The 27,395-nt window shown below is 39.4% G+C and overlaps 1 protein-coding gene across 1 annotated transcript in view; it reads left to right on the forward strand.

The window, feature by feature from the left end:
• The first annotated feature begins 227 nt into the window (after window positions 1-227).
• Window positions 228-27,395, forward strand: part of LOC124156387 (cellular tumor antigen p53) — a 74,645-nt gene continuing 47,477 nt past the window's right edge. The window contains exon 1 of the mRNA XM_046530916.1: window positions 228-2,569. Within this exon, the coding sequence (XP_046386872.1) occupies window positions 2,348-2,569 (222 nt within the window). The 5' untranslated portion in view covers window positions 228-2,347. The remainder of the gene's footprint in view (window positions 2,570-27,395) is intronic.

Below are 27,395 nucleotides of genomic sequence, written 5' to 3' on the forward strand. Positions count from 1 at the left end.
CGTTATAGCAACAGTTGAGAATGAAAGTGGGAGGGGGCTCATTGCTCTCTTAAACGGGCAGGGGGATGGGGAGAAAGAAGGGGGGACAGACAGGAAGAAGAATAGGGGGGGTGCTTCGAAGCGTGTCCCATCACGCTCGTCCTTGCCGTAGAACTTTTCCGTTCGTCGTGTACGCGTTTGAGGCACCGACGCGAGACTCCCTATTCAGCGCGTGGAGTCACGAGACCATACAACGACGAAGTCGGGTCATGACTAACCGCTCGGCTGGCAGATAAAAAGGGAGCAGTAGAGTGCACTTCGACGAACGATTGTATCATCAGTTGTGCGGCGGGCCACGTAGAGACCAGTCGAGAGCCGAAGCAGACTCAGTTGCGGGCTATACTTGAAGAAAAAGTACCATATACGCCCCCGTGTGGCAGCCGAGTTGTTGTAAGGAGGACGCAATAGCCGCACTACTATCGACTTCGATTTACAGAGATGGCAGTGCAACGTCAACTGGAGGCCGAAGAATTTCCCCATCGATGAGTGAAACAGTGTTTGTGTAAGTTGCTGCTTAAAAAAATAACGGGATAGCCGCACTGTATTCTTCTTCGAACTGAATCTATAGAGGAGACTGAGCAGCGTCATACCACCGCTGGAGGTTGAAGAAACTGCCCATCGATGAGTAAAATAGGTAGTGTTTGTGCAGTGTGTGAACTGTAATCAAATTCGCTTTCCCTTCCTTTCGTGTCAACTACATAAAATCCATAGTCTTCACGTGCAGCGATCGTCTTAGGGGACGTGTCCAGTCAATCTTCGTCAATTTATTCGACGTCACCGTCATTGAAACCATAGCTTTGACGCATTTGCCATTTCCGAATTGTAGTCTTACTTAGAACGACTATAAGAGACATAGCACACAGGAAAATGGCTCACCCGTCAGTAAAGGCCAGAGAGTTTAATTAATGGATCGCAATTGAGTAAGAAATATTTTCGAGAACCCCTACGTGTTGAAACCGTGCTGTTTAGAAGGAGACGGAATTGAAGAACTACATGCACCTCCTAACTGAAGCTTTATAGGGAGCAGAAAACAGCGCCGTGTCATGAAGGAATGAGTGAAATCAATGAGTAAAATTGTGTTTGTGCGGGATATGTAGATTGAGAAATTTATTTTTCCCTTCCTTTCCGGTGAATTGTATAAATTTCAAGCGTCAACCGATCTCAGGAGGCCGTTTAACTCCAGTAGTCAATCGTGCATTTATTGAACGACACCATCATTACAACAATAGCTTCAAGCCTTTGGTATTTTCAGATGGAAGGCACTTATCATAGAGGAGGCTGAAGAAAGTGCGCATTAGTGAACGGAACGGTGTTTGTGTGGTGATCCATTTCGTTATTCCACGCATTGGGGTCGATTTCATAAATGTCATAAGCTTCAAAATCGTCTTTTTGGTGGCTTATAAATCCGACGGTCAATCGCCAATTTATTTGGCAGTGGCTCCTTTAGTACAACAGATTTGACGCCTCAGAAATTTACATCGTCGACCCGGTGAAGTGAAGATGTGACCACCGATCGCAGCGCAGCGAAGATATTCAGTCCCCTCGCTGACCACGCCCCTCTCGATTTGACCTTGAGGAAACCCGCACGAGGTTTCTTCATCAACTGTGACGCAATCTTCTCGCCCATGACGCTGTACTCCGTCGCAGTGAATTGCCCTGGGTCTTTCCGGCTTCAGCTTTTAGGACACACGTCGAAAAATAATGTTTTTAGCTTGCAAAATGAAAACCTCGTGCCGTTGATTGCACACACCTCAAACGAAGAACTTCAGAACTTGTGCCTTGTGCGTTGGTAGAGGGTACTGTTTTGTTGTGGAAAATCTTCTCTATCCTAAAGCGATATCTAGTTATTTATTTAGTTTCTAAGTTGGGAATAGCTCATCCGATTGGCTTATATTATCAGGACTAAAATGGACCTCGAATTAAGAGTTCGCAAGAACCTATAAATCTAGAATATCCGCCTGGTCGATTTTGTTAATTGACCTCAACAAGTGAGCTAATGAAAACCAAGTGACTACTACTATACGCATTGTTATTTATGGTGTGATTGCTTTCATTATTACACTGTATGGTTAAAACCAGCATCATAAATACTGTGGCTGCATTGGGTTTTCATTTATTTTTATCTTCAACTTTATTTGTACTCATAAACTTTTTATGCTGTTGCGAAAAACATTGCTCTACATTTAACTGATTTTGTCCACCATTATATCCACATTTCCACGGCCAACACCGCCGTTTCCTTGGTGGGTTCAACTGTGTGCAGACAGATTCCAGTGCTGATTTGTGTGGCTAACAATAAGTGTTCACGATGGGGTCTTGCTATTATGAGGCAAACGGCGTGGGATATATCTCCAGCGAAGAGGAAGTAAAAGTGAAAGTAGAAATGGATGATGAAGAATCAGAACAGTCAATGGACACTTGCCCCAATCTGAACTTTCCTCCCGAAGTGACCAGACGGCTACATCCTTCACAATTGGAGATGTATGAAGACAGGCTCACAGAATCGACTATACCACTTGATCAGATCAAGGTAAGTTATCCACACCTAAGACCATAGGAAAGAGGTATCTCAATATACCACAAAAATATTAACATGGATTTCTACCTCGAAATTCTATTGAAAAGCTACGTGTTTTCTCACTAATAATATGCAATGATAAACTGCTTTATTTACATAATCAGGCGATAAACATCCTTCTTAAGAGAAGGAATTATCATTCAATATTGGCCGGTCGTATTTTGTCTTTTTTGTGAAGTTATACATGCTTAGAACTTATAGGATATAATCTAAGGATAATAATAATATCTCATTACACCCTCATAATTATAGCTACTCAAGCAAAATTGACTTAGTTTAACACTAGTTATGGGTCACGAAAAAAGACCGGTCGACCGGGAATGATGCTTCCTCGTGAGGTAAGATACACTCTCCTAAATATTACAAAGAGAAAAAGAAGCCGGATATTACTTTTTGATATAATTTGTTATTGAAATTCTTTGTTGTATTCAGCAAGATTCGTTCACCGCAAGGTCTGAGGTATATAACGAGAAAAATAACCCCTTAAGGATTTAAATATTTTTAAGTTGGATTCGAAAACTGAAAAATACTATCGCAAATTTTGCCGCCAGACGTCTCCTAACACTGGCACGCGCACGCTCGTGAAAGCAAACGGTAGAATAAGAATGAGCGCGTCTATTCTTAGCGACTTGAATGGAATAAGCCTGACGTTTGCAGCTAGATTGTCGGGCGGATAGCGCGAACGACTTGGGCACGGATGTTTGATTGCGTGGGCGTTGGATTTTTGTTTTTCTTCTGGTATATCACCACCATTGTCCGAGTCGGGCAGTAACGGGAGGTATTATCACCTCATCATGCTCAAGGAAAGAAAACTTCACTCAAGCTCGCAAGCCACCGTATTTAGAGGAGCGAGCCGAAGTAAATCTACATCAACAGGGTACCGCGCCAGCCACCACAATGGTGTGTGGCACGGGATGATTACACATAAAGGTGCGTTTACAATGCGTAACGCATTTAATATAGAATTGTGTTGTAAAACAAAATTTCGTGTTATAAACCAAGTTTTTGGTTTCCCGCTTCGTGTGGGAAACTAAAAACTTGTTGTACTATTATTATTATAGTATTTTACCGATTAAGGTAGGTTTCCATGGAGTACTAAAGAAGCGATCTGGGAGCCTCTCTTTCTTTCCAGCGCTGCCTTCTTCAATTCACTCTAAGGCCTACTCCCTTTCAATATATCTAAAAACCCTATTCTTTTCCTTCCCCTCCCTCGTTTCCCTAACATTCTACCCTCCAACACCATTTTCAACATCCCCTCTCCACTAAGTACTCCTCCCATCCCTACCTTCTGTCTCCTCCGTATCTCATCTAAAAGCTGCCTCTCCTCGCCAACCATATCCAGCACTTCGTCGTTCCTTTTCCTCTCCGTCCATTTCACCCTCTCCATTCTTCTCCATACCCACATCTCGAATGCCTCCAATCTTCTCTCGTCGTCTTTCCTCAATGTCCACGTTTCCGCACCGTAGAGAGCTACACTCCAGATCAAAATCTTCACTAACCTTTTCTTTAAACTCTTACATAACGATCCTCTCAGAAGCTCCTTCCTGTTCATGAACGCCTCCTTTGCTGATTACACATAAAGGTGTGTTTACACAGTGTTCGTCAGTAAGTGTCGTTATACAGCAAGTTTTTGGTTTCCCGCTTTGTTTGGGAAAATAAAACTTGTTGTATAACACGAATTTTTGTTTTACAACAAAATGTTACATGAAATATATTACTCGGATTGGTAACTTTTTCGTAAGACATGTTATCTGTAACTTGTTTTATATAACATATTACATAGTGTAAACGCACCCTAAGGCATGCAGCACTCATCTTACCTTAATCAGCCACGCGCTCGTTCGCCGGTCTAGATCAGAAACTAGAAGAGTGCCCAAGACACGAACAAGCTACCATGCAAATAATGCTATCAATCTAGGGAAAATAATTTAGTAATCTAGAGGGGCACCGCTATTAATAAAATGATTTTGGTATTCATCACCTTGACATTCACAGCTGAAAAATACATGCCTGCCCTCTAAGCCAATTTAAGTTCACTTTGTGAGGATATGGTTAAGTTATTTGGATACCATCGATAGTTGTAGCTTTCCATAGGCGGATTTAGGGGGGGACAGGGAAACGTACCCCTCCCCCCCCCCAAGACGATTGAAAAATAGACAGGACTTTTAATACGGTTATCATTAAGATCGTTTTTTTGTATAATATGAAGTCTCAATCTTTTAATTTCCTTTTTATAACTTTCACACTAAAATATAGAGATTATTTCGTACAGTAATTTTTTTTTATCTCAATTATGAGAAGACCGTATGCCTGTCAGGATCTTGTGCCCCCCCTGAAAAATATCCTGGATCCGCCCTTGCTTCTTGCTGTACATGTTTGCAGCAGAAAAAATTACACATCCTAGAGACTCACGGAGTAATTTATGCCGTTTTACATATCTCGTTGGATATATCTTTGTTTTTTTTATATTCCTCAGCATAAGAAACTTCTGATTCAGAGGTCACCGGAAGCGATAAACTCTAAACTTCTACCACGTATATACAGGTTCTGTACATCGCTGTATATGCATTTTCCTCTATGCGAAGCGATGATGATTTTTGAGGAAATTTTACTTATTTATTGAAGTTTTGAATGAAATGTGAGGAAATATGGCGTCATATTTGTATGCGCAGCATTGTGTGATTAATTGCTTCAGAAACTTCTGCACGAAAAATTTGTTTGGCTTCATGGCTGAATTTAGTTCTAACGTATTTCATGCTGAAGAAATAGTTTCGAGTTTGATAAATGTGTTATAAATTCTGTGACACCTTTTTTATCATACAAAATGGAACTAAGCAAGGCTTTTCTTCAATAATGGCTGGAGTAATAAAATAATTTAATGAATCTTAGGCCAATAACGATTATCTTAACTTTTATTTACGTACAACAATGGAGCAATAGACTGAAATCGGCAATTTGCAAACGATCAACAACTGCTTAAGGACTTGCTTAAATACATATTTCAACCAAAGGCTTAAGCACGTCTCCAATGATAAGTCTTAAGCTGAAGTATTAGAAGCCACGGGCGTACCCAGGATCATAACTAGGGGAGGGGGGGCAAGCCAAGTTGTGACATTTTAGCATGGAAAAGGTGAATGAAACCAATATTTTAATAAAATTATAACAGCACTTAATTAGTTTATGAGATTATTTCCTTAAAAAATAGTTTTATTTTAGTTGCATATATCTTATACTAATACATATCATTTTTCGTGGGTTTAAAGGTAATTTGTTGAATACTTTCGTTTCAATTCAGCACTGATTTTGCTTATAGACTTCTGCGATTTTTGCTTCTATGGGGGGGCAGCTGCCTCCTCCCCCCCTCACTGGGTACGACCATGTTAGAAGCTATAGTTTATTTGATTTGATTGGAATGCTAATTACCAGTTATTGGGATTTGATGCCCCACTTGATGGTGTAAAATAGGATGTAACATTTTATCCTCAACATTCTGCAGTAGCACAACTTTTCGAAGGTTTCCACTCTTGACTTCTTGACCTGCAAACGTACTAGCCTCGTTCCCATAGAGAAACATGCTCCATATGTATGTAATCTATGAATTATCTATCAGCATCTAATGAATTTTTTCCTCACTCATGCACTATTATTTTCATCTGTAAGTAGGTTTTCCTTTTTCTAGAAAGCCCTCCTAAACTGTGATATTCTACTAAATATTTCGTCCTTGCTTCGTCCATCGTTGGTAATTCGGCTTACTAGGTAAAAAAAAAAATTCACCCCTTCAAGCCTTTGTTTTCCTAGTTTAATGTTTGTCCTGGCCGCCTCTCTTTTGCTGCCCACTAAAATTTAAGTTCTTGTTTTATGTTAGCTTTCAGCTGATATCTGATCATCGTCAATATCCTTATTTGTAAAATTCTTCTGTCTTTCAAACTGCCTAGGTTGCCAGGGAAATTAGTAAAAATCTAGACTGCAGGAAAAGAAAGGGATATTGAAGATGGAAAGTTAGTGTGAACCCTGTAAATGGAGTAATGGATGCAGGGGGGAACTTGTGCAAATAGTTTCGAGGCAGGTGCTCGCGTCGAGTAGCTTCGGTCGACGGGGACCCAGTTATAGGGCACCGTATGAACACACCGGCGGGGCCAGAATAACGCCCTGCGGGACTCCACACGTGCCCCGCTCAGAGAACAAAGGATCGGACCGACTGTATCCGAGAGCAAACACTCCAAGATGCGGCACACGCCCCCCCAGGTCCACCATCATGCTTCGCTCTCCCTCTGCGTGTGTTTGTGCCAATGAGCAAATGGGAGGACGATGGGCAAAAGACGACCAAAGTAAACACGCTGTAATGGAAAAGTGATACTCGTTTTCGCAAAATGGCGGGCTGCCTGAGTGTGATTCCTAAGGGACTGCATAGATGCCTTGTCTACACTACAGACTTAACTTAAGTGACTTTACTTAAATATAATCTTAAATGTGGTGCAGTAGCTACACTTGAGCTTTAAGTCGACTTCAGCACCGTGATTGTCTATATCGGGAAACAGTTATGTTGACAGATGAAGGTCTAGGAGAGCAATTAGTGATTCTTTGATCCATAGCGAAGTTTATTTGAAATAAACTTCCAATCTCCGTGAATTAACCATTTTGGATTTAGAAGGTTAAAAGGAAAGACCGATTTCAGTTCCTGAGGAATGCTATATGGCGAGAGGTGATGGAGCCAGAGGAATTTAGAATTACTAAGCGTGACTTCGTGGAATGACATATTCATAACGTAAACAAAAACACTTATTGCTAGTCAAATTCCACTGCTTTATTAAAACCATTGATGTTAAATTTCAACCATTAATTCCTCCCACGTCCAATGAAATCGCCACATCTTATCTCCCTCGGCATCCCTAGGACTAAAATTAAAGCCCTATGCAATAGTTCCAATAACAGTGTGTGGGAAGTTACTGAGTGCATTCGTTTACGTTATTTTCGATTATGACACCATGGAAAATAAACTGTTTTACCGGATCGTCTGCCGTCGTCTCATTGTCAGTCTTAAAATTCCTTAAAACGTTTCTAAGTTTTATTAATCGAGTTTCACCGTGAGCAACAGGCATAGCAATTAGTTTTCGCGGAAATAAAACCAACGATAAGATGAGAAACACTACAAAATAAATTCGTCGAATTAATAACCCCAACACTAGAAATTAACTAACGAAATAGAACGCTCAATAACCACGTCATAGAATACAGCACAACTTAGAACATAATCAACGGGATGATTCAGGAGTGAGATGGGTATTATGCGCCATTTACAACACTTGAAGAGCTTCAATCGTGTGGAAACAGTTGCCTACGCAATTTAAGTTGGGTTCTAAGATGACTTAAGTGGAGGCGTACTTAAATGAAGCTGGTGACACCTACACTACCAACTTAAATACAGAGCCAACTTAAGTAGTCACTTAAGTTACTAGTGTAGACCCGGCAAGAGGTGGCCCCCCACAGCAGAGTCCTCTGGATTGTTGATAATACACTACATAGACCCTATGAGGGAGTAGTGTAGAGAACTGCCATCCAGAGGACTCTGTCCCACAGGAGGTTGATTTCTGTTGCCGCTTCGGTCGCCACTTTTAATCGGTTTTCAAAAATGCCCGCGGTGCGTTGCTGACTTCAATGCAATCCTCTTTTTTCCCAATATTTTGCAGTATAGTATTCTTATTTGCGATGAATAGCATTGAAGAGATAGGAATTTAATAAATCGCATCGTCATCATCAATGTAAATTTCGGTTGATACCCCTAATTACACGAATACCTTATTTCCCCGTTGAACACGGATCAATTAATCGATCAGCGATGCTAGTGGCGACTTTTGTAAACCCATTTAAATGCAACACATTTTGAGGCCCACTTCAGGATCCCCGTCTGTAATATTCGTGTGTGATTCCTAGAATTCCCCAGGCATGTTTAGGAGTATTTTTCCCAGCTCCTAAAACCTCTCCGAACATTTTTGAATTGTAATTAAATGCAATGACGATTATAATAAAATGAATGATGTCCTTCACTAACTGTAAGACCCCGAGATCGCAATTAATCAAAAGAATTCAGTAGTCGGAAGAAATAGGCAAGTTATCGTCGAGGCAACCTTCCTTATTCCGCCATTCCCTCATAATAGTTCCGCGATGATTTTCTTCGAAGGAAAGCTGGGCTATCCGAAAAAATCTGCCCCATAGCCAGTAGTGAGAGTAACGAAGTTTTTACACGAATTGGACTGATAGCCGCCAGTGGCGTAGCCAGGAATTTTCTTCGGGGTCCAAAACCAGGGGGGAAATTTTTTGGAAAACAGGATACTAATCAGACGGTTTTAAATTTAATAATCGGAAAAAAAGTTTCATTTTTCAAAGAAATCTTTCGTAAATTCATGATTTTTCAATATTTGGTTTTCTTTTTTGATGCATAGTGAGTGTGCTTTTATATTTCGCGGGGGGTCTATCAGTGGCGAAGCGCCACTGTGGCGCTACGCCACTGATAGCCGCTAGAAACTCGGAAGCTATGTACTAGGCTTAGGTTGATTTTGCTCTGAAGAACGGAACCTTTTATAGCGACACACATCATTATCTTAATACCTCACTATATTTCTATGTTCGACAATAACAGTAATACAATAGAGAAATTTTACTGAACGTATACGTCGAGGCATTGTTTTTTTCCCACGAAAATAAAGGATAAAAATGAATGCTATGACGAACTCAGTTGTCACTTACCTTTCATTTACATCTTTGTAGTCCTATGTCCCCACCGCATGCTGGTTTTGAATGTAGTACCTATTAAATAAAATATCGCCCACTGTTCATGAGTCGGTGACGTTATTAGAGTGAAGGTTTATTAACTCGTTCAGGCAGTACCGCTTATTTAGGGAGTGAATCCCTCGTAGTAGCACAAATAACAATTAACCACGATAGGAAAGATGTGAGAAGTAACTGAGAAGGTGTAAAAGGGAAGTAGCAGATAAGGCTGTCCAATTTTCGGTTCGAGAATCTCGAGAAATGAACAACGGATCGGAAAACGGAACAAAAACACGCGTCGCTTTATTTTTAGAATTGCGGAAAGGAGCCTGTTGTCATGACTACATTTGGGAAAAAGGTGCTGCTAATTAAGTTTGAGGATTAATTTTTAACATCATTTTTTATAACTGGCGTGAAAGGAGTTTGTAGCAGCGGCTCTCAGTCCGTTATATTTATGACATGCATTGCTATTCCGTTGGTATTGTAAAGGGTTTCGCATCACCCCTTGCTTTATGAGAAATGCCTTCAGTCACCAAAGGTTGAAGTGGTCGTTGCGAAAGTAATTTGAATACATAGTATACTTAAAACCTGTCCTAGTTATTTTATGGTTCAATTTCGAAGATTCTGTTAGGTTAATCATTCTAATTTGTACAAATACACTGTAATTTCCAATTACAATAATGTATGAATTCGTAAAGACATTACCATCTTTAAAGTAGTATGCATGGGCTATGTCTTTTAAATTTATACTTCTTGCACAGTTATTACGTGGGTATTATAAATTCAAAGAGAAAATAATTAATCTTTGACTTTTCAAATCCAATATCCCCTTAAATTATTAAACTGTAAACAGACAAGGTGAAAAAGATCTCTCTTAACTAAACGGAATCAATATTATCCGAAGAGTATCCCAGATGTTTTTCATTCTAGGACTTTCACAGTACGAAGCACCTACTCATTAGTGCGTTTACTTACTGTTAGTTCCTCGAGTCAATGCCGCTTATATCTCATATTCCTATTTATCAAGCCTGAAAAAATTGTCGATAATGCCGTCATATGACTTTATCTGACAAAGTAATGTTTACTTTCAGTGTAATATAAATGCCCACAGTGGCACGACTACCGCAACGGGGGATTATTAGGTGCATAAAACAAATAAATCCCGGCCATTGGCCCTGACATTTGGGGAAACAAAAGAGTTCTGGAAGCTAATTAAGAGTAATCTTAGAAAGAGTCAAGAAGGGCAGAGGCCTATAGGTTCGTCCTAATTTTAATGAAAGGCGCCAAAGAGGTCAGGAGCTCGGTTATGCCTGCAATGTCCGCCGCCAAAGCTTGCAGTCTCTGAATAGGATGGATTCCATCCTGGCCGCAGCGGGCTTCATCAACCTTGCTTATGGGAATTTTGCGCAAGCAACGGGAGATGAGGAAAATCGATGTTCGTTAAACCAAGGGTGCCCTTGAGGCGAGCATTTACACGATGTATTCCGAATATCCTGCGAAACTCTCGTATGAACTCAACCCTCAAACCCGTTCCGATACTTTTTCGAGGTTCCCTCACATCGGAAAATACCTTGCGTCTAAGTTTTCCACAAAACCCGCAATCCATGAATATTTTTCTTACAATCCTACATAGTATTGTAATGTTAAGGTTGTCATCCTGCACCCCTTCGAGTATTAACAATTCCGAGCTGGTTTCTTCGGTGCTCTGATATTCGTTTGGAAAGGACATTTAAAAACCCATCTTTGTTGGAAAAAATGATCACCAATTCAAGATAAAGTGCCGAACACAAAGGACAAATGCAAAGCAATTCTCCTTCTTGAATATGACCGTAAGGTACAGGAACGACCTACCAGCCAAACTGTTGGAGCCCTTCCCGAAAAATTTGCATATTTCTAAAAAGCAGTTGAAGAAGTAGGGACCAATGGTTTCTTATGGTGTTTCCAATTGTTTTGCAACGTATGTTCATGTTACCACCAGGCCAATCGCCTACTTGTAACAAATTAATGATAATAATAATAATATTCCTCGTTTCCTTCTTCCGTCTACCCAAATATTTATCTCTTCGTCTTCCACTTGGGACTTCTCCAATTTTCCCTCAATCATATTCCTCACGTAATCAATGTGTCTCACGTGGCATTCCCCATCCACTTGGCCCTTCTTATGCCCACGGTCCTCAACAGTTTTCTTCTCCTATTCTTCAATACATCTTTCTCACTCCAGCCTATCCATTAAATCTTCAGCACCCGCCGCCATCACCAGCTCTCGGAGGCTTCAGGTCTAATCCGGTCACCTTTTCCAACAGTCCATATTTCCGATTCTTGGAGTGCCACTGACCGAACGAATGTTTTCACATGCTATTTCCAGCAATCCTAAAATCCACTCAACCCTCCGCCCGCTATTGTATATCCTGACAATCTTGTAGCGTGCGCTCATTGACTTAACCTCATCACCTGCTGCACCAGCTACAAGTTAACAATCCTTTTACTTGGAGTAATTAGCCGCTTTCTCTCCTCCCTTCCTTCTCCAAAACTGTTGAAAAACCTCTCCTTCCATCACTCCTCTCGCTTCTGACCACCTCTTATTTCTCTCTCTCTACCAATTCTGCCACCCCCGCTTGGACCCTTTCAAAAAGCCCCTCCGCCACATTCTTGCCTTTGTCTTGACCCACAACCGCCACCTTCCCCGAAACGCAAACCACCTAAAAATCTCCGACATTCCAACCCCTTCACCACCCCCACCCGCCCACAGCCTTTCCTCCTTCCAGTGCTGCCCCAAACTCTTCCGAGCCCTGGCCCCCCAAGCCCGGCTACAATCCTTTGCGGAAATCATCCGGGCCTAGTGCATGCCCTTGAGGTACCCCTCCCGCCAGAGCCCTCTCTTAGCCTTCCCGCGTACTTCCTCGTTTGTTCCCTTATCTCTTCATCATCGGAATCACTTTATACGCACCCCTTTCCCTACATCCCAACCCCTTCCGCATACTCGAGATCCCCCAGAGCGGATCCCTTTTATATGCTCCTCCTTGACCCTTAAAAAAAGGCTCTCCACACCTCCCCTTTTCCCCAGGCTTCTGGGAGGCGGTGGAAAGGATCTTGCCGAAAAATTTCTGGCAGGATGAGGTGGTACTTCTGCTTCATGATGTAATGAAACACTATTTTAAAAAGGCGTGGGTCAGTGTGGTGGGCAGGGAGGGGGATCGGACTTCCTTAAATGCTGTGAGTCCTTCTCTGTTCTCTTACGAGAAAGCAGTCCAAGGAGTAACCCCTTAATTGAGGGATCGGTAAAGTCTGCAACACGTGCGTGAGGATAAATCTCGCACAATTTTTTACGTATTGGAAAGATTTGTGTTCGTTTGACATTATGCATGCTACACAGGTTGGCAATTGATTACCTAGAAATTTCACTTGATTCAAGACTTAAATTTTTGGGTAAAGTTCCGAATTTGTACTAATGCGATTTGGCTGAAAATTGTCATAAAATATTAATATCATGCAATATTTTAGATATTGAAGTTGTCGCTTTTTATGTAATTTTCAGTATTGACCGAAATTAGCAATATAAGCAATTAGCAAATTTGTACTTAGCGATTCATGACAACTCAGTTAAGGAAATCTACCATCGCCTCTGAATTAATTTTTCCATTAATGGAAGGATCAGTTTCTATATTATAAGGATCATAAATATTTGAAATTGTGTTTTTTAATTGACGCATGAAAATACAATTTTTTAATAAACGTGGGTTTTCCTGCACCATACAAATGTCTCCAACTCGTTACTGGTATTGTTGAAATGACACATTGCAATATTTCCACTTATAGATTTATTTTACACTACGCGTTTCGTCGTTACAGCGACATTTTCGTCGCTGTAACGACGAAACGCGTAGTGTAAAATAAATCTATAAGTGGAAATATTGCAATGTGTCATTTCAACAATATTACGAACTTCCACCACATCGTGCCTAATATCATACAAGATATTCGTTACTGGTAGTTTTTAGTGGAAACCCTTGGTAAATTTTTGAAAGGTGTCAAGGGAAAATATAGGTAAATAAAACAAGCCGCTGACTGCTAGCCACAACTACTTCAAGTAAAATTGTATTGAGGCATTTCTACTCACCCCCGTAATACATTAACGGCACAATTTATAAGATTTTAAGTAGAACTCTGAAATCTCAGCGAATACGCATCATGCCATGTAAAACTGGCAACAAAAATTCTCAGATATCATTCATCTTGATCCGTGGTCGAGAAAGATCCTCCGAATCCTCACGACATATTTCATCGTGATGTGCATCTAGTCCTCAAAAGACACAAAACATCCACTATTTAAGAGGACGTTTTTTATTGATCGATGAGGTTATACTAATACATTTCCTCCGAAAGTATTTAATAAACAAATCGGAACAAATAATTACTAATTGATATTGCCAAACTTTTTTCTTTAAAACTCCCGTGACACCTTTTTTTCGCACTTTATATGGCTTCTTGTGTGCGTCCATTGTCATTGTTCTTTGGAATCCGCCCACTTAAAGGCATTCAATACGCTGTTTTCGGGGCGGTAAAAATAAATAAATAAATTATGCTCAGAAATTTCTCAATTTCATCAGTTTTCCTTAAACTTTAATAAAGGTCACTCGACTTAATGAAGTCAATAATTGAGAAAAGGCCAAATTTCGCTTTATGTTGAGCATTTAGTGATGAAGATAATTATTTCTACCCAGAGTCACATACTGAGACAAATGAAAATCCTCTAATATCCTCTAACGATTCATGCGCGGACTGTTCTAGTTATTGCTGCAGTATATTATCAGTCATTGGTCAGGATAAAGGCTAGCTAAGTTAAATTATTGTGAACGGTGCGTGGGTTGCTTTTGCATTCCTCCCCCAGGGGACATTCCACCCGCTGATGCTGACCCCATCCCCTTGTTGCCCCGGGAACCTACGGCGTGGCACCGGGGACCAGGGGACTTATTCACGGAGTCAATTGGGAGTTCGGTGGCCGATTGAGGAAGCCCTTTGGGCCTCAGTGGAGAAAGGTGGGTGCTATGAGGAAATTATCCCCCACTTCATTTAATATTGGATAGCTGGTATAATCACTTTCAAGGGCCATTATGAGAGGCGGGTGGCGAACACCTCTTATTTAGATCAGGGCATCGATCATGGTCTATTATGATGCGTCTATCAATGACTAACGCGAACTTTTCCACACCTAGTGATGTCCGCCATATTGTCGTACGTTTGAAACCTTTTAAAAAGTGATGTCAGTCGGGTTCACGAAATATGAAGAATATTCAGTTGATATGAAAGTTGGCCCTTAATAACCCCACAAATATAGCCATTGTGGCAAAATGCGGCAGACATGGCATTAAGAGTACACCATGCGGCACTTCATCTGTCTATTTGCATTTCATCAGACATTTCTTCAATTTTCATATATTTCCTTATTAATAATAACAATATTCACATGCTGAATAAATATAATGAGTTACAAAGGTAAGCTGAAGTTCTGAGCGAGCGTATTGACCAGCTAGTAGGGTAAATCCGATCTTAATGAGTTTTGAATCGAGATTCTACCAGAATTTTTCGTGTTTAATATTTTATGACTAGAATTAGCCATTTTTTGTTGTTAAAATTCACTCAAAATTGCACGTCTTGGCTTATAACAAAGGGCAGAGGCGGATCTAGGGAGGGGGCACGGGGGCACCTGCCCTCGTGTCCCCCCTAGATCCGCCCCCCCAGAAAGAAATCCTGGATCCGCCCATGACAAAATGATCATATTTAGAGTGTTAAGGGAAGATTATTTTATAAGCATTATTTTTTTAAATGCTGTCTCATCTATTCGGAAGAAACTGCAGTATCATTTCTAATTATCAATTTAAAACATTTCCCCTCTATTATTGCATTCATTAAATACTGATTATTACACTTGGTATTTTTTTAAGAACCTTCATTCTCTAAGATTTGATTAGCCATCATTGACATTTTGATTTTTTTTCTGCAAAATATCAATTAATTTGCTTGTATAGTCAAAATACTTTTTCAATCGACACTTTAAGCTCTCTTTAACTATAATAGATTGTTTAAAATGCCATTCTGAGTGTCCTATGCGGTTCTGGAGAGTATTCTATCGTGTCGGGTAGCTTGACTACTTAATAGTTAATTTCTTGGTTGCTTTACATCCCCTAATACACCCTAATTTTTTGCTTTACAAGTTAGAGAATTGTAAAATTTTACACATCCCAGGGGTATATAGTATTTGAAGCATTTCAAAGATAACTTTGGCGGGTAAGTAAGAGGAGAAACCATCGATGAAGATATTCATCTCTCCAGGCCTTTCGGAATGATAAATTGGTAAAACGTAAAGGTTACATAAAGCGGGACCTCTGCATCTCTTACTTACATTAGTAGTACCTCCGAATTAGAGACGGTCCTGGATTCTCCGGTAGAAAGATATTCATTTTCATGAGGATGAAAAATTTTGTATGGATACTTCCAATTTTAATTTAAAAATGGCGCCATAGTTGGCTCAAATAGCGGGAAAAATTATAATCTAAAAAATATAAGGATAGAAATATTCGCTACTACATCATTTTTGACATTTAACCCCATTGAGTGACTCTTTGATGGCAAAACTTGTATTTATGCGGAAAGATTTTCTTTTGAATTGCGCATTCGAGACTTTATATCATTTCACAATATCATCATCCACATTTACACGTTATCCCGTAAGCCACCTCAATAGGGGTGCGGAGAGGGGTGTAAGGGCATCAGACGTTAAAAAATGGATGAAGAAAAACAATGTAATGCGTACACGAAGTTCCACCTAGCGTTTACTTAAGTCCTTCATTGCACGGATGAAAACGAATTCCTATGTCTATCCTCTTCGAAAATTATCTCTCTTTATTTTTGGTTTCTGTCAGAGCTGGAAATATAGCGGAGTTCTAATATTTAGAAAGCGGTGTTCTCCATGCCGCTCTGGTAGCTATATATTCTCAATTGCTCTAGCTATATAAGCCTAACGCGCAGCTTCCGCAGTCTCAAACAGCTCCCAGCCTGATGCGTTTACATCTGTGAGACGCTTTCTGTTGGCCCGCAGCAGTTTTTGATGAATCGCGCAGAATTTCTTTGTATTTTCTTAAGTTCATGTATTAAGCCTATCTGCGCTGGATCTTATCTAATTCAAAGTAGTCCATTTTTTACTTTATTTATCTTATCTTTACAAAGTGACTATTACAATTGCATTGTGAAATATTTTGTTGTAAAAGGATGAAGTAATGAGTGTCATTGAAGTGTAGCGGACGCGGAGAAAAATCAGTGCTGATAAATGAGCACTCAAAATGAAAATAAAAAAGCTTGGAATTATTCCATACATTTTAATACACATTCGCCATGTTTTCGACACCGTATATTATCTTCTGACATATTTTATTGGAATCAATTTTTATTATATTTATTTAGATCTACATACTATCTCGCAAGCCGCCTTGATAGACTTGTGACGGGGGTTGTCAGGACAACAGTCGTTCATAAATAAAATGGATGTACGTATACGAAGTTCTGCTTTGCATTTACTGAAGTCCTTCATTGTTCAGGGGGAAATCGGAGTCCTCTCTTTCTATCCACTTGGAGAAATATCTCTATTTATTTATCGTTTCCAACACGCCTAGAAATATAGTAGAGTTCAGAGATGATGTCTCCGTGTTGCTCTGAAAGATATTCTTTATTGCTCCAGAAATCAAGAGCGATATAAATCTCCATGTCTCTATTGTGGATATGCAAGGTGGATGACGCAACTAGGCAGAACGAAAGTTTATAACGCCGTAGAGTTATAAAACATGTGGTGCTCGTTGAGCTTTGACCTTCTCTGCATCATCCCACGGATGACCGAGATGTGGATTAGCGGAGCACGGCAGACCGACTCAGTGGGCGGGATTCGGTCGTTTATGAAGTCGGTCACGACCCACAGAACACGAGTGCGAAAAGGCTCTTAATGTCAAAAGCGTGGGCGTATGGAGTGCACGAGCTTCGAGGGTGGTCCAGCTGATTGTAAACGAGGAAGATTTTATTTTGGCTGGTTTGTATAAATAACTTGCAATAAATTATCCTAAGGAAGAACTTGGCATGAGATTGAAGGACCTATACGTCAACGGTGATGTACGAGGAAAAAGTTAGCGTAGCATTTGCGTGAAAATTAACGTGGGATTTGGTCCATTTTGAGTTTATGAGAAAAGTAGAGGGGAATTTTAGTACGCGCAGCGTCATGGTAATTATTTTTAGATGTTTCATGAGCCTTTTACCTGTTTTTTTACAAGCTGCTCCTTAACTTGCTACATCACTTTGTCTGTTTTAACAATGGATTAAGGTAATTGATTTTTAACCCATATTGGACAACAATTTTTTTACCCGAGGAAAAAAATTTTCCTTCCAAATCTCAAACAAGGAAGTTAATAGGAAGCACACCCACGCATTTTTAAAAAGTTTTTTTTTCAAAATTGATTAAAATGTGCCAAATTCGGTACATTGGGCATTCCCGTCACAGTTAGGCTTTACCTGAAGGTAGGCAACTCGCCATAAAATTTTGAGACTAAAATGAAATAAGTCCTTATTAACTGCCCAATTTCCATCAATTTCAAATAATGTGCAACATTAGTAAGTCACTATTACATCTTAGAAAACCAAAAGGAATGCAAATTAAATTTTAGAAAAAAATAAACTTACCCATGACTTTAAAAAAAACTAAAAGAAAAACACAGCAAGTAGGCGATCTTCAACGTGGCTTGCTTCGACTTTTTCCTGCCCACAATAGTCATTCTTGTTAACAAAACATTGGAACATCCCTGTTCAAATTTTACCTTCCATAATATCTGTCAATGCGCGATCTGGAAATCGTTACTTAAGTACTCTATAACAATTAAAAGTCAGCTGGTAGCATTAAAAGAATATGCTAAGAAAAAAGTTTTCAAAAAGCAAGAAAAAATGTATCTATTATAACGTGTCTGATGAAATTAGGTTGTTTAGTGAAATAAATTTCGAGAGAGTTACATAACATGATCAAACACTTATTATAAAATTGATGCACTATGTGCTGTCATCATTTCAGCAAAACATAAAACTCCATGGGGAAGCATTTGAAGAATTTCCGTAGATGTTTGGCATAAATAACCAACAACCGAGTTACTTTCCATAAAAATTAATGAAACAGCTGGAGTTCTTATTCAAACACAAGTCTAAGTTGTATTTTGTACAAAACTTTGTGAAGCACTATCGGAGTCATCGGGTGGCTCTGATTCTAAATTTTAATCGCTCTAGCTTTCACCAGCATGAGGATCGTATATATTCTTTGATGGAAAAATCACATTTCAAGCAACATTCCTCCTATTTTCCCCATTAAAAGTCACGGGATTCATTTTTTGAAATACCAACAGAGTAAAAAATAGCTAATAATGCCATGTATAAATGTTAGAACTTAGCCATAAAACTACCCTTTACCCTAAATGGCATAAATACGACGACACTATGAAGTATGTTTATGAAATATTTTACATCTGGCTTCGATAGAGATTAATTAGTCTTACATTGCCATACTGCCGTATCAGCCCAGTGCACTGCAGTGGGACGAATTCGTCACATACCTATTCTTCCATCAATTTCAAATAATGTGCAACATTAGTAAGTCACTATTACATCTTAGAAAACCAAAATGAATGCAAATTAAATTTTAGAAAAAAATAAACTTACCCATGAATTTAAAAAAAACTAAAAGAAAAACACAGCAAGTAGGTGATCTTCAACGTGGCTTGCTTCGACTTTTTCCTATGGAAGTCGGAATTCTATCTTTCCTCACTTGTTGCCAACACGTATTACTGTCGGCAGATACGAGCGTGCCGAACGTGTCACAATGTGCAATAGTTGAATAACTTTTCTTAACTTACTTATCTTACTAAATTAACTTGTCTAGTAACTTAATTGTCTACTGAGGCATAAACATTTTTGAGTTATGTGCGGAATTTGGATCGGCTTTAAATTTTCAATACTGATCAAAACTAGATGACAATGTATTATTACACTATTTCTAGATCTTCAGAGGCTGTGTGAGCCACATTTTCAACAATTAACATCTATATTAATCGCTTAGCTTCAGTATAAGTATAAATGATGTCATTATCAATTAGCACATTGTCAACACGTCTGCCTACCGATTGAAAGATTATAGGTTCGAGTCCTGAAAGGTCGATGGTATTTTTATATTTTATAATGTTGTTTACCGGTTGACTCTTCGCGACTTCCAGCGTCTTAGGGTCTTCTATTTCGCACTTCATATGAGAAAGTTTTTTTAGCCTTATAGGCCTCACTTTTATAAAATAAAATGTTGAAAATTATATCAAAATGGATTGAATAATTAATTTAAAACTCACATTTCTGAGTGATGAACAGCTTGTTTTTTTTTCTATTCATTGGAATTTATTCTGTTTTTGGAAAAAGTGTGTTTTTACCGTTATTTTATATTTAATCGATATAATTTCAATATAGTGTATGCAGCAATAGCGGCAGCTTACGATTAACTCTTTGGGTGAGTTATATGGCGTTCAGTACGTGCTATTTTTTTATGTAAGTCCCAAAGTCATTAAATAAATTTTTTGATAGATGACTATTTAGCTTTTTCCCCTTATTTTTTTTAGCCAACCTTCCATAAGGAGGTAGATTTGCAACTGGTCGTTTCAAAACGCTTACTTAACTAACATTCGGGGTGTTACAAAATGAATATACGTATTTCGAGTGCATATATTTATTAAGCTTTAAGACATACGAATATGAAACTTCACACTCATATTCACGAAGCGTGATGGAGTGTAAGTCCCCTATCATCTTCGTAGAGGGAAGTGTTAGAGGGCAGAATGTAGACGAGGGAGAGGAAGGAAGAGAATAGGAATTTTAGGTAGAATGAAAGGGAGTAGGCGTCACTATGAATTGAAGAGGGAAGTTCGAGAAAAGAGCTGTGCTATAATAGATACTAACTGCTAAAGATCTATGCTATAATACTTCGTAAATACTCCATGGAAACCTACCTTAATCGGTAGAATACTTTAATGATAATAACACGTCCTGAATGATAGTAATACCTACGTTCCAGTGAGTTCGAAATATTAAAATAAAATGCAATTGCACTTTTGCACAGTAATTTTAATGCGTAAAACGCGTAAGAATACCAATCTTGTTCCAGATTTGTGAGCCGAAACGCTTCGCACGCATTAAAATAATTGTAAAAACGTGCAAATGCATTGTATTTCAACATTCGGGAGCTAATACCGTCGGCTTTTTATTGAATAGCATCGGACATTCCTGGGTCCAGCTGTTGTATTGTATAGTATTTGGAGGAGGCGACCGACAGCTTAGGTCATTTGCGCCATGAGGGAAGGGTATGGAAGGAAGGGTGGAGAGAAACCCGGCGTCGATATTAGCCTACACTTTACGAAAAAAACCAAGGGGACCACGGCTTTACGTCACATTCGACGGATGGAGTGTTGCGCTTAAAATGTCCTCCACACAATACTCAAGCAGGGATCGGGCAGTCTCTGAAAAATCCGGGATTTGAACCCGAGCCCGCCGGGTGGGAAGCCAACACTCTAGCCACCGCACCAACCCGATCCCCCTCCAGCTGTTGACCACTGCTATTCCCGGACCAGAAGAGAGTGGATTTTGTAGGAGAGGAGCAGTATGGGCGTACAATGCGAGAAATGCGATCGGAATGATGCTGAAGGAGCCTCTCGCGCGCAGGGCGGTCGTCCTCACCGCCCGGCCGCCGTGCGATGCTCGGATTTTATGACGGGGTGTCATTAGTGTGTGTTCCTTTACCCCCCTACCCACTTGAAGGAGCGAGCAAGCAAGCAATCCTCCCCTCATTGAAGGCCACCGCAGATAAGGAACCAAGAGAGAGAGAGAGAGAACGTGTTGCGAGGGAAAGCAAATAAAACGCCGGGACAGCGGGAGATGTTTTTTTAAATGAAAAAAATCGATCCCATTGTTGTATATTGCTCCGTCGTTCCCTTGTATTATTATTAGTACCAGCGCGACGCCCGTGGGCTTGGTAGGAGGGGAGAGGAAGAGGCGAAAAACCTTTTAAATCCATCTCTTCCTTATCTCCTGCAACAAGCTCGCGCTGTGGTACTAATGGTCTCTGGTACTGATGGTAAATGGGAAGGATGACGATTCGAGAAGGACATGGGGAGGGTCAATAAAAGAAATACCAACACTTTAAATTGGCCTTAAGTGATGGAGGTTTTCTTCTTCTTCCCTTGGGTCCCGGTCCGTTAGGGATGTGAAAGAGGAAAAAAAAGAGAGGACAAAAAAAATAGATACGATATCCGCAGGCATTGTCGCCTTCTACCATTTGTTCGTCGCACATAAATGTGGGACGATTAATTAAATAGATGGGTTGGAGATTTGAACTTCCAAAGAAACCGGCTCTTTTATAGACCGACCAGTTCGCATCACACTTGTCCCTACAGCGTCTGTCTTAATTTCGGCTCATTATTCCTCATTATCTATCCGGATGGGAAATAGTCAGTAAGGGGAGTTTAGAATGATTCTGATTTTGGAGCATAAGAGCTCAAAATTCACAGATACTTTGATATGAGGAATTTTCCAAAAGGTGCAGGTATGCAACTGCAAAAGCTAAACTGATTTAATTAATATGAATCATTCAAAATAGAACACAATTCACCAGTTGTGAGAATTAAAAGGCAAGAAAAGCTGTATTTAAAGCGAAGAAATCAGAGCAACTTTCCTCTACAATTTTCCAAACCAATTTGCGATTTATTGAGTATATATTCACTATCTGCACTCCATACCCTTTTATGTTAAGAAAATGGGAGTCTATGAAGTAATTTACAACAAGGTATAGCAATTACAGATGCGTTTATCAGTACCTATATAATATGATACGTTCTATGGATGGAATCGAAATCCTTTAAATAGCATCTGTACCTCTAAAAACGACTCTGTGAATAGTTTCTAATTTAGGAGTCAAATGATGACTTCCAAGGTTTAGTACCCCTGTTGGATCGTCTGCGGTTAAATTCGAGCATTTTATAGATAAATGAGTAGTGCTTCAAAATTCAAGGTTTTTCATTTTTAATAAACCCTATAGATTTTTCCTTAAAGATCGAATCCAAATAAATTACATTCAATTTTTTGTTACTTATATCACTATGAAAGGAATCGTTTTCCGATCAAATAGAATCTTTAAAAAGTATAAATGATTATGCGGAATAACCGAGTAAAATATTTCACATTGAGGATGACAAGAATTTAGGTAAAGAAAGGTTATTGCTAATATTTTTTTACAATGATTTCGCTGAGAAAACTTCTGATTCTGAGATTGAAATATATAATTCAAATATTCCGAGATGCCATGGGAATCAAGCCACTCGTAAATTGGATCACATTTTACCAGATTTTAGTCGATTGCATTCGGTTTCGAAGCACTCATGCGAATTCGTTTTAAAATTATTCCATATTGATTGCCATTTGATAAATAAAAATTGCTTCCTTTCTTCGATGCCTTATATCGGCGGCGGGGTAACGTCTCAGTCTACTAGCATAAACTTCGCGTGATCGATGATAGATTGCATACATGTTCAGTCTGCTTGTTAGTGACGCAGAAGCGAGGTAAATCTGTAAATATCATAAAAAATGTGAATACATAAAATTAATATTTTTCACACCCACACATAATAGTTTAAATACTGCTGATTATTGGGCATATGAGTTTTTCTCATTGATTTGATAATAAGCTTTTTCTTGTAAAAGAAAGTGTCTGTAAATTTGAGAATTTGGGAAATTAATTTTGAGTTTTTCTGCGTTTCTTTGCTCCCTTGTTGATAATTATAGCTTTATATTTCACGGATATTTGATCGACGTTTATATCAAACTTTTTTTACGAGAAGCAGGAAGAAGTAAGGGAGGTGTATGTGGTTTGAGTGAGTGGTATTGGTGGAGATACCTCCATCGCATATTCCTCCCTGCTGTATATAAAATACGTTCTGACGTATCTAGAGTGTTCGGATTCTCTCCTCCATAAAATGAAGATCGCGGCCGCGCATCCCCAAGCACTTGACTCGAGTTGAATTCCTGCCTTATCTTTCTCCACCACAAACTCAATAATCCCTCTCACACATTCTCTCCCCCCTTTTCTCCAACAATAACCCCTTCGGTGCGAGCGCAACAATCCCCTTATCTCCCGGGTGACTCGCCTGGAGAATTTCACCCCTCTTTGATGCATGTGGACCACTTTTCGCACCACCCTGTCAATCGGCCATCCGGAGTGTTGTCCTCTCTACGATTGTAACCTGCCCCAGGTGCTCCAAAAAGATGCCCAGAAATATGCCTATCGTAGAAATTCCACTGAAAATTCACCCACCGCTTGAATCGCTCGGTGATGCTTATCGCTCAGGGACAGCTGAAATGATGGAAATCACCGCGTGAAGAGTTTTCGGGATCGCCACCTGGTCAGGAACTGCATTGCTGCCGACGTTTCGATCCACGACGAATAGGATAGTTTCCTTCGTCAAAGAAAACGAAAGGCATTGATTGCGATTCGTAACCCACCATTAGTGTATTCATAATATTCGAACTATTTGCTTATATAAATGCCAATTTAGACGAATGGAAGTGGTCAATTTTAACCGCATTTGAAAAAGGCCAGATTGGCGCCCATGCGATGCCACTCCACGTGACATCACAGGGACCTAGTTTCTATACGAGTAGGAAACCACCCTATTGCAGTTTTACATAGTTTGAGATTACCAATGCATGTATGAGGCACAGAGCTTAGGGAAACATCTTAATAATCACATATTAAAACTGCCTATGGTCGGAAAGTTTCCTTCGCTTGATAAGGTATTAATAATCCTCATTTTAGCCAAGCGCTACCTGCTAGCAGGGTACTCTGCTACCTGCTAGCAGCCTGAATCGCAGCGGCGCACATACCCTCGCCCCAAGGTCACCTCACATGGCGGTAGCGGGAAGCAGAATGACGTTACATGGGCTCTTACCAGCATTCATACTTGGCTGTCGCGTTTTCGCTCGCTTGAAAATGTTCACTTTTTCTTTTAATCGCGAAAAATAGATATCGTCATTTAAAAGCCTAAGAGCGTGAAATTCGTACTCCAGGAGTAATAATCTTTCGATTTAGGCATTAAAAAAATGATAGGAAACCACCCTATTGCACGAATTTTCTACGCCATAGTGTCGGTTCCTCTAAGCCACTATTTGCGTTGGTACTTCACTTATTCCATCCCTGAAAATGATATTTGCAATCAAATCGTTACTCTTTTTCTTGATATTACATGAACTTTCTCTATTTTTTTCTCTGCTCGAAATGTTTGAATCTTGAAAAAATGAATTTCGTATTTTTCTGCTTTTTCACACTGTTTTTTTTTGCATTATTCACTTATTTTGCATTACTCAACATTTTAATTTCCCACGTGACGTGATGCATGTGATAGCCGCACGCATTTACTGCAGAGGATATTGACTACCCCCCTCTACTAATCCTTTCTCTTAAGCTTTCCCGCAAGGTATTCCAGGATCTCGGGTGGTTCGTTATTTTTAATGCTGTGAACGATTCCTTTCCTCAATGAGCTGTTTGCCTTGAACGAGTTATTGAACCGTAAGTCTAATTACGTCACGCTCGTAGATTTTACGATGTAAGTTATCCCCAGTAGGAGACTAATGGAGGACTTAATATTATTTTAGGTAAATATAACCATTACTTAAAAAAATTACTCTCTTGTAAAATTTTACATTACTTAACCCCTAAGTCGGAGCTTTGACATTCAGAGTTCCTGAAAGCCTGAATCACACGATCATTTTCTTTCGTCGCGAAAAGTGATCACCAGAGCGATCGCATTTCGCGACGGGAAAATTGATCGCTATAGTGATCATTTTTCTGAATCACAAGGTCCCTCCCGCCGTCGCCTTTCGCATCACTTTCGATATCACAGCTCGTTGTCATAGGACCCGCATAACGAAAATATATAGCGAGTTTGTTTATCTATGTCTTTTCCACGATTGTCAAACGTTGCGCTGCAATCGCTCCATAGGGGAATGCGTTTCGATTGGCTGGTATGGGGTATTAGTGACGGTTTTAGCGACGGAAAAAGCGACCGGACGAGTGATGAAAAATAGTGATGGGAATCCTCATCGCGATCGTGATCGCGAAAAACAATTGCCAGCGATGATCATTTGCGAGTGATCACTCTAGATAGCGATAGTGATCACTAGGAAATGACGGATAGAATGATCGCCTCTGGTAAGTGTAGCACCTCTGTTTCCGTACTTTTCCATGGTAACATATTGGATGCTTCAAATGTTTCGTTCCTAGTTGGTTCCACGGTTACCTGTCAAAATTTATTCAACGGAATTTTCGTCATGATTATTTTTGGGGCTTAACTCATCTTTTATCCGTCATTTGTGAAATTTTCTGTCGTCAAATCTTTTAAAGACAAATATTATCTCCAAAGTACATTATTTAGTCATAACGTTCAATTCTTCACAAATCATTTCGATTTTGACCTCCCTCTTTCTTTTCTAAGTTAAAGTTGAAATGTTGCTTTTGGAAAATAATATATAGCCTTATACTTTTCAATATTCTAATTTATGGAGGGCCAAAGATGGAACTGTGCTTTTAGTCTTGTTTTCTGTGGGTAGTGCATGCGCTGTATCATGAAGTGCAGAATACTTTCAGTAAAACGGTTTCTTTTTCAACAACCAGCTTATTTTGTGCTCATTAACGGTATAATTTAACTCAGATGCATGTATCGAGGTCTTTAATAACTGTAACACTTTGGACTCCTTATGATTAAAGTACGATGTAACAATAGCTGTACTTATGACTTTTCATCGAGTCATTTTTATTTCTCATAAATCTCTAACCCTCAATTTATTGTGAGAGAGTGAAAATCATATGTAATTGTAAGAAAGAGATCTCAAGAATTGTAAGAGAGAGAGAGAAGATTCAAGTGCTGGAAATTGTCTCTCAATAATTTTGCTTGAATAACAAATAATGATGCGGTTTAACGTGGTAATAAGTGTTTCCTCTGGGACTCTGCTGTGGCTTCCATACATCAAAAGCACCGAAATCTTTCGCGTCTGCACTTAAAGACCAACACTTAAGATAAGCTTTCTTGAAAGAGTATCAGGATAAGATATTTATTTTGGAAACCTTTTTTCTTACGTGCCAGGGTCTGATGCCCCAACGTGTCCGGCACAAAAAGTGGGATATCAGGGGCCAGATAAGATGATGTCATAAAACTAGGTACCATGTTAAATTGTGATGACTAGAGTAATTACCAATGATACCGACTTCAGAAGATATTAAATTTTGGAAAATACTAATAATAATTTTAATTGCATCGTACCTGACTCTCTGCACAGATTACTTCCTGGTAACCAGGGCCTGCCATTACGATTTTATCTCAAGGTAATACTATACGGCTCTTCTATTATTCCATGACTTGGAATAAATACGAATGCACCTCAGTAAAATTATTTATTGATGAATGAAGAACAATACTTTTCGATGGTGTGCAGTATTTTTCTCGGGTTATAAGTAAATTTTCATCCTTTGGGAAAGTTGTAGTCTAGATGAGAGCACATGGTGCTTCTTGAAAACATACGAGAAACACGAAAAGGCATTTGCATTGTTGACATGAGAATAATGCGTACGCATTATGTTTCAAGAGTGAGCTCCCTTTTCGCCCTTCGAAAGTTCCACAAACACATTGTGTCAAAAATAATGTAAAAGAAATGTATTGATGCAATTATTATGTTTTAAATATTAAAATTTGTTACTATAGTGATTATATCAAAAATTATCACCAACACTGGTCAACAATCCTAAGATTGGTTTGACGCAGCTCTCCACTCAATTCTCCAATCAGCTAATCTTTTCACACCTACGTATTTCTTCTCTATCACATCTCTCTTTACCTGATCCATATATATTTTGCTC

Source organism: Ischnura elegans, chromosome 3, assembly GCF_921293095.1.
Source record: "Ischnura elegans chromosome 3, ioIscEleg1.1, whole genome shotgun sequence".
NCBI lineage: Eukaryota > Metazoa > Arthropoda > Insecta > Odonata > Coenagrionidae > Ischnura > Ischnura elegans.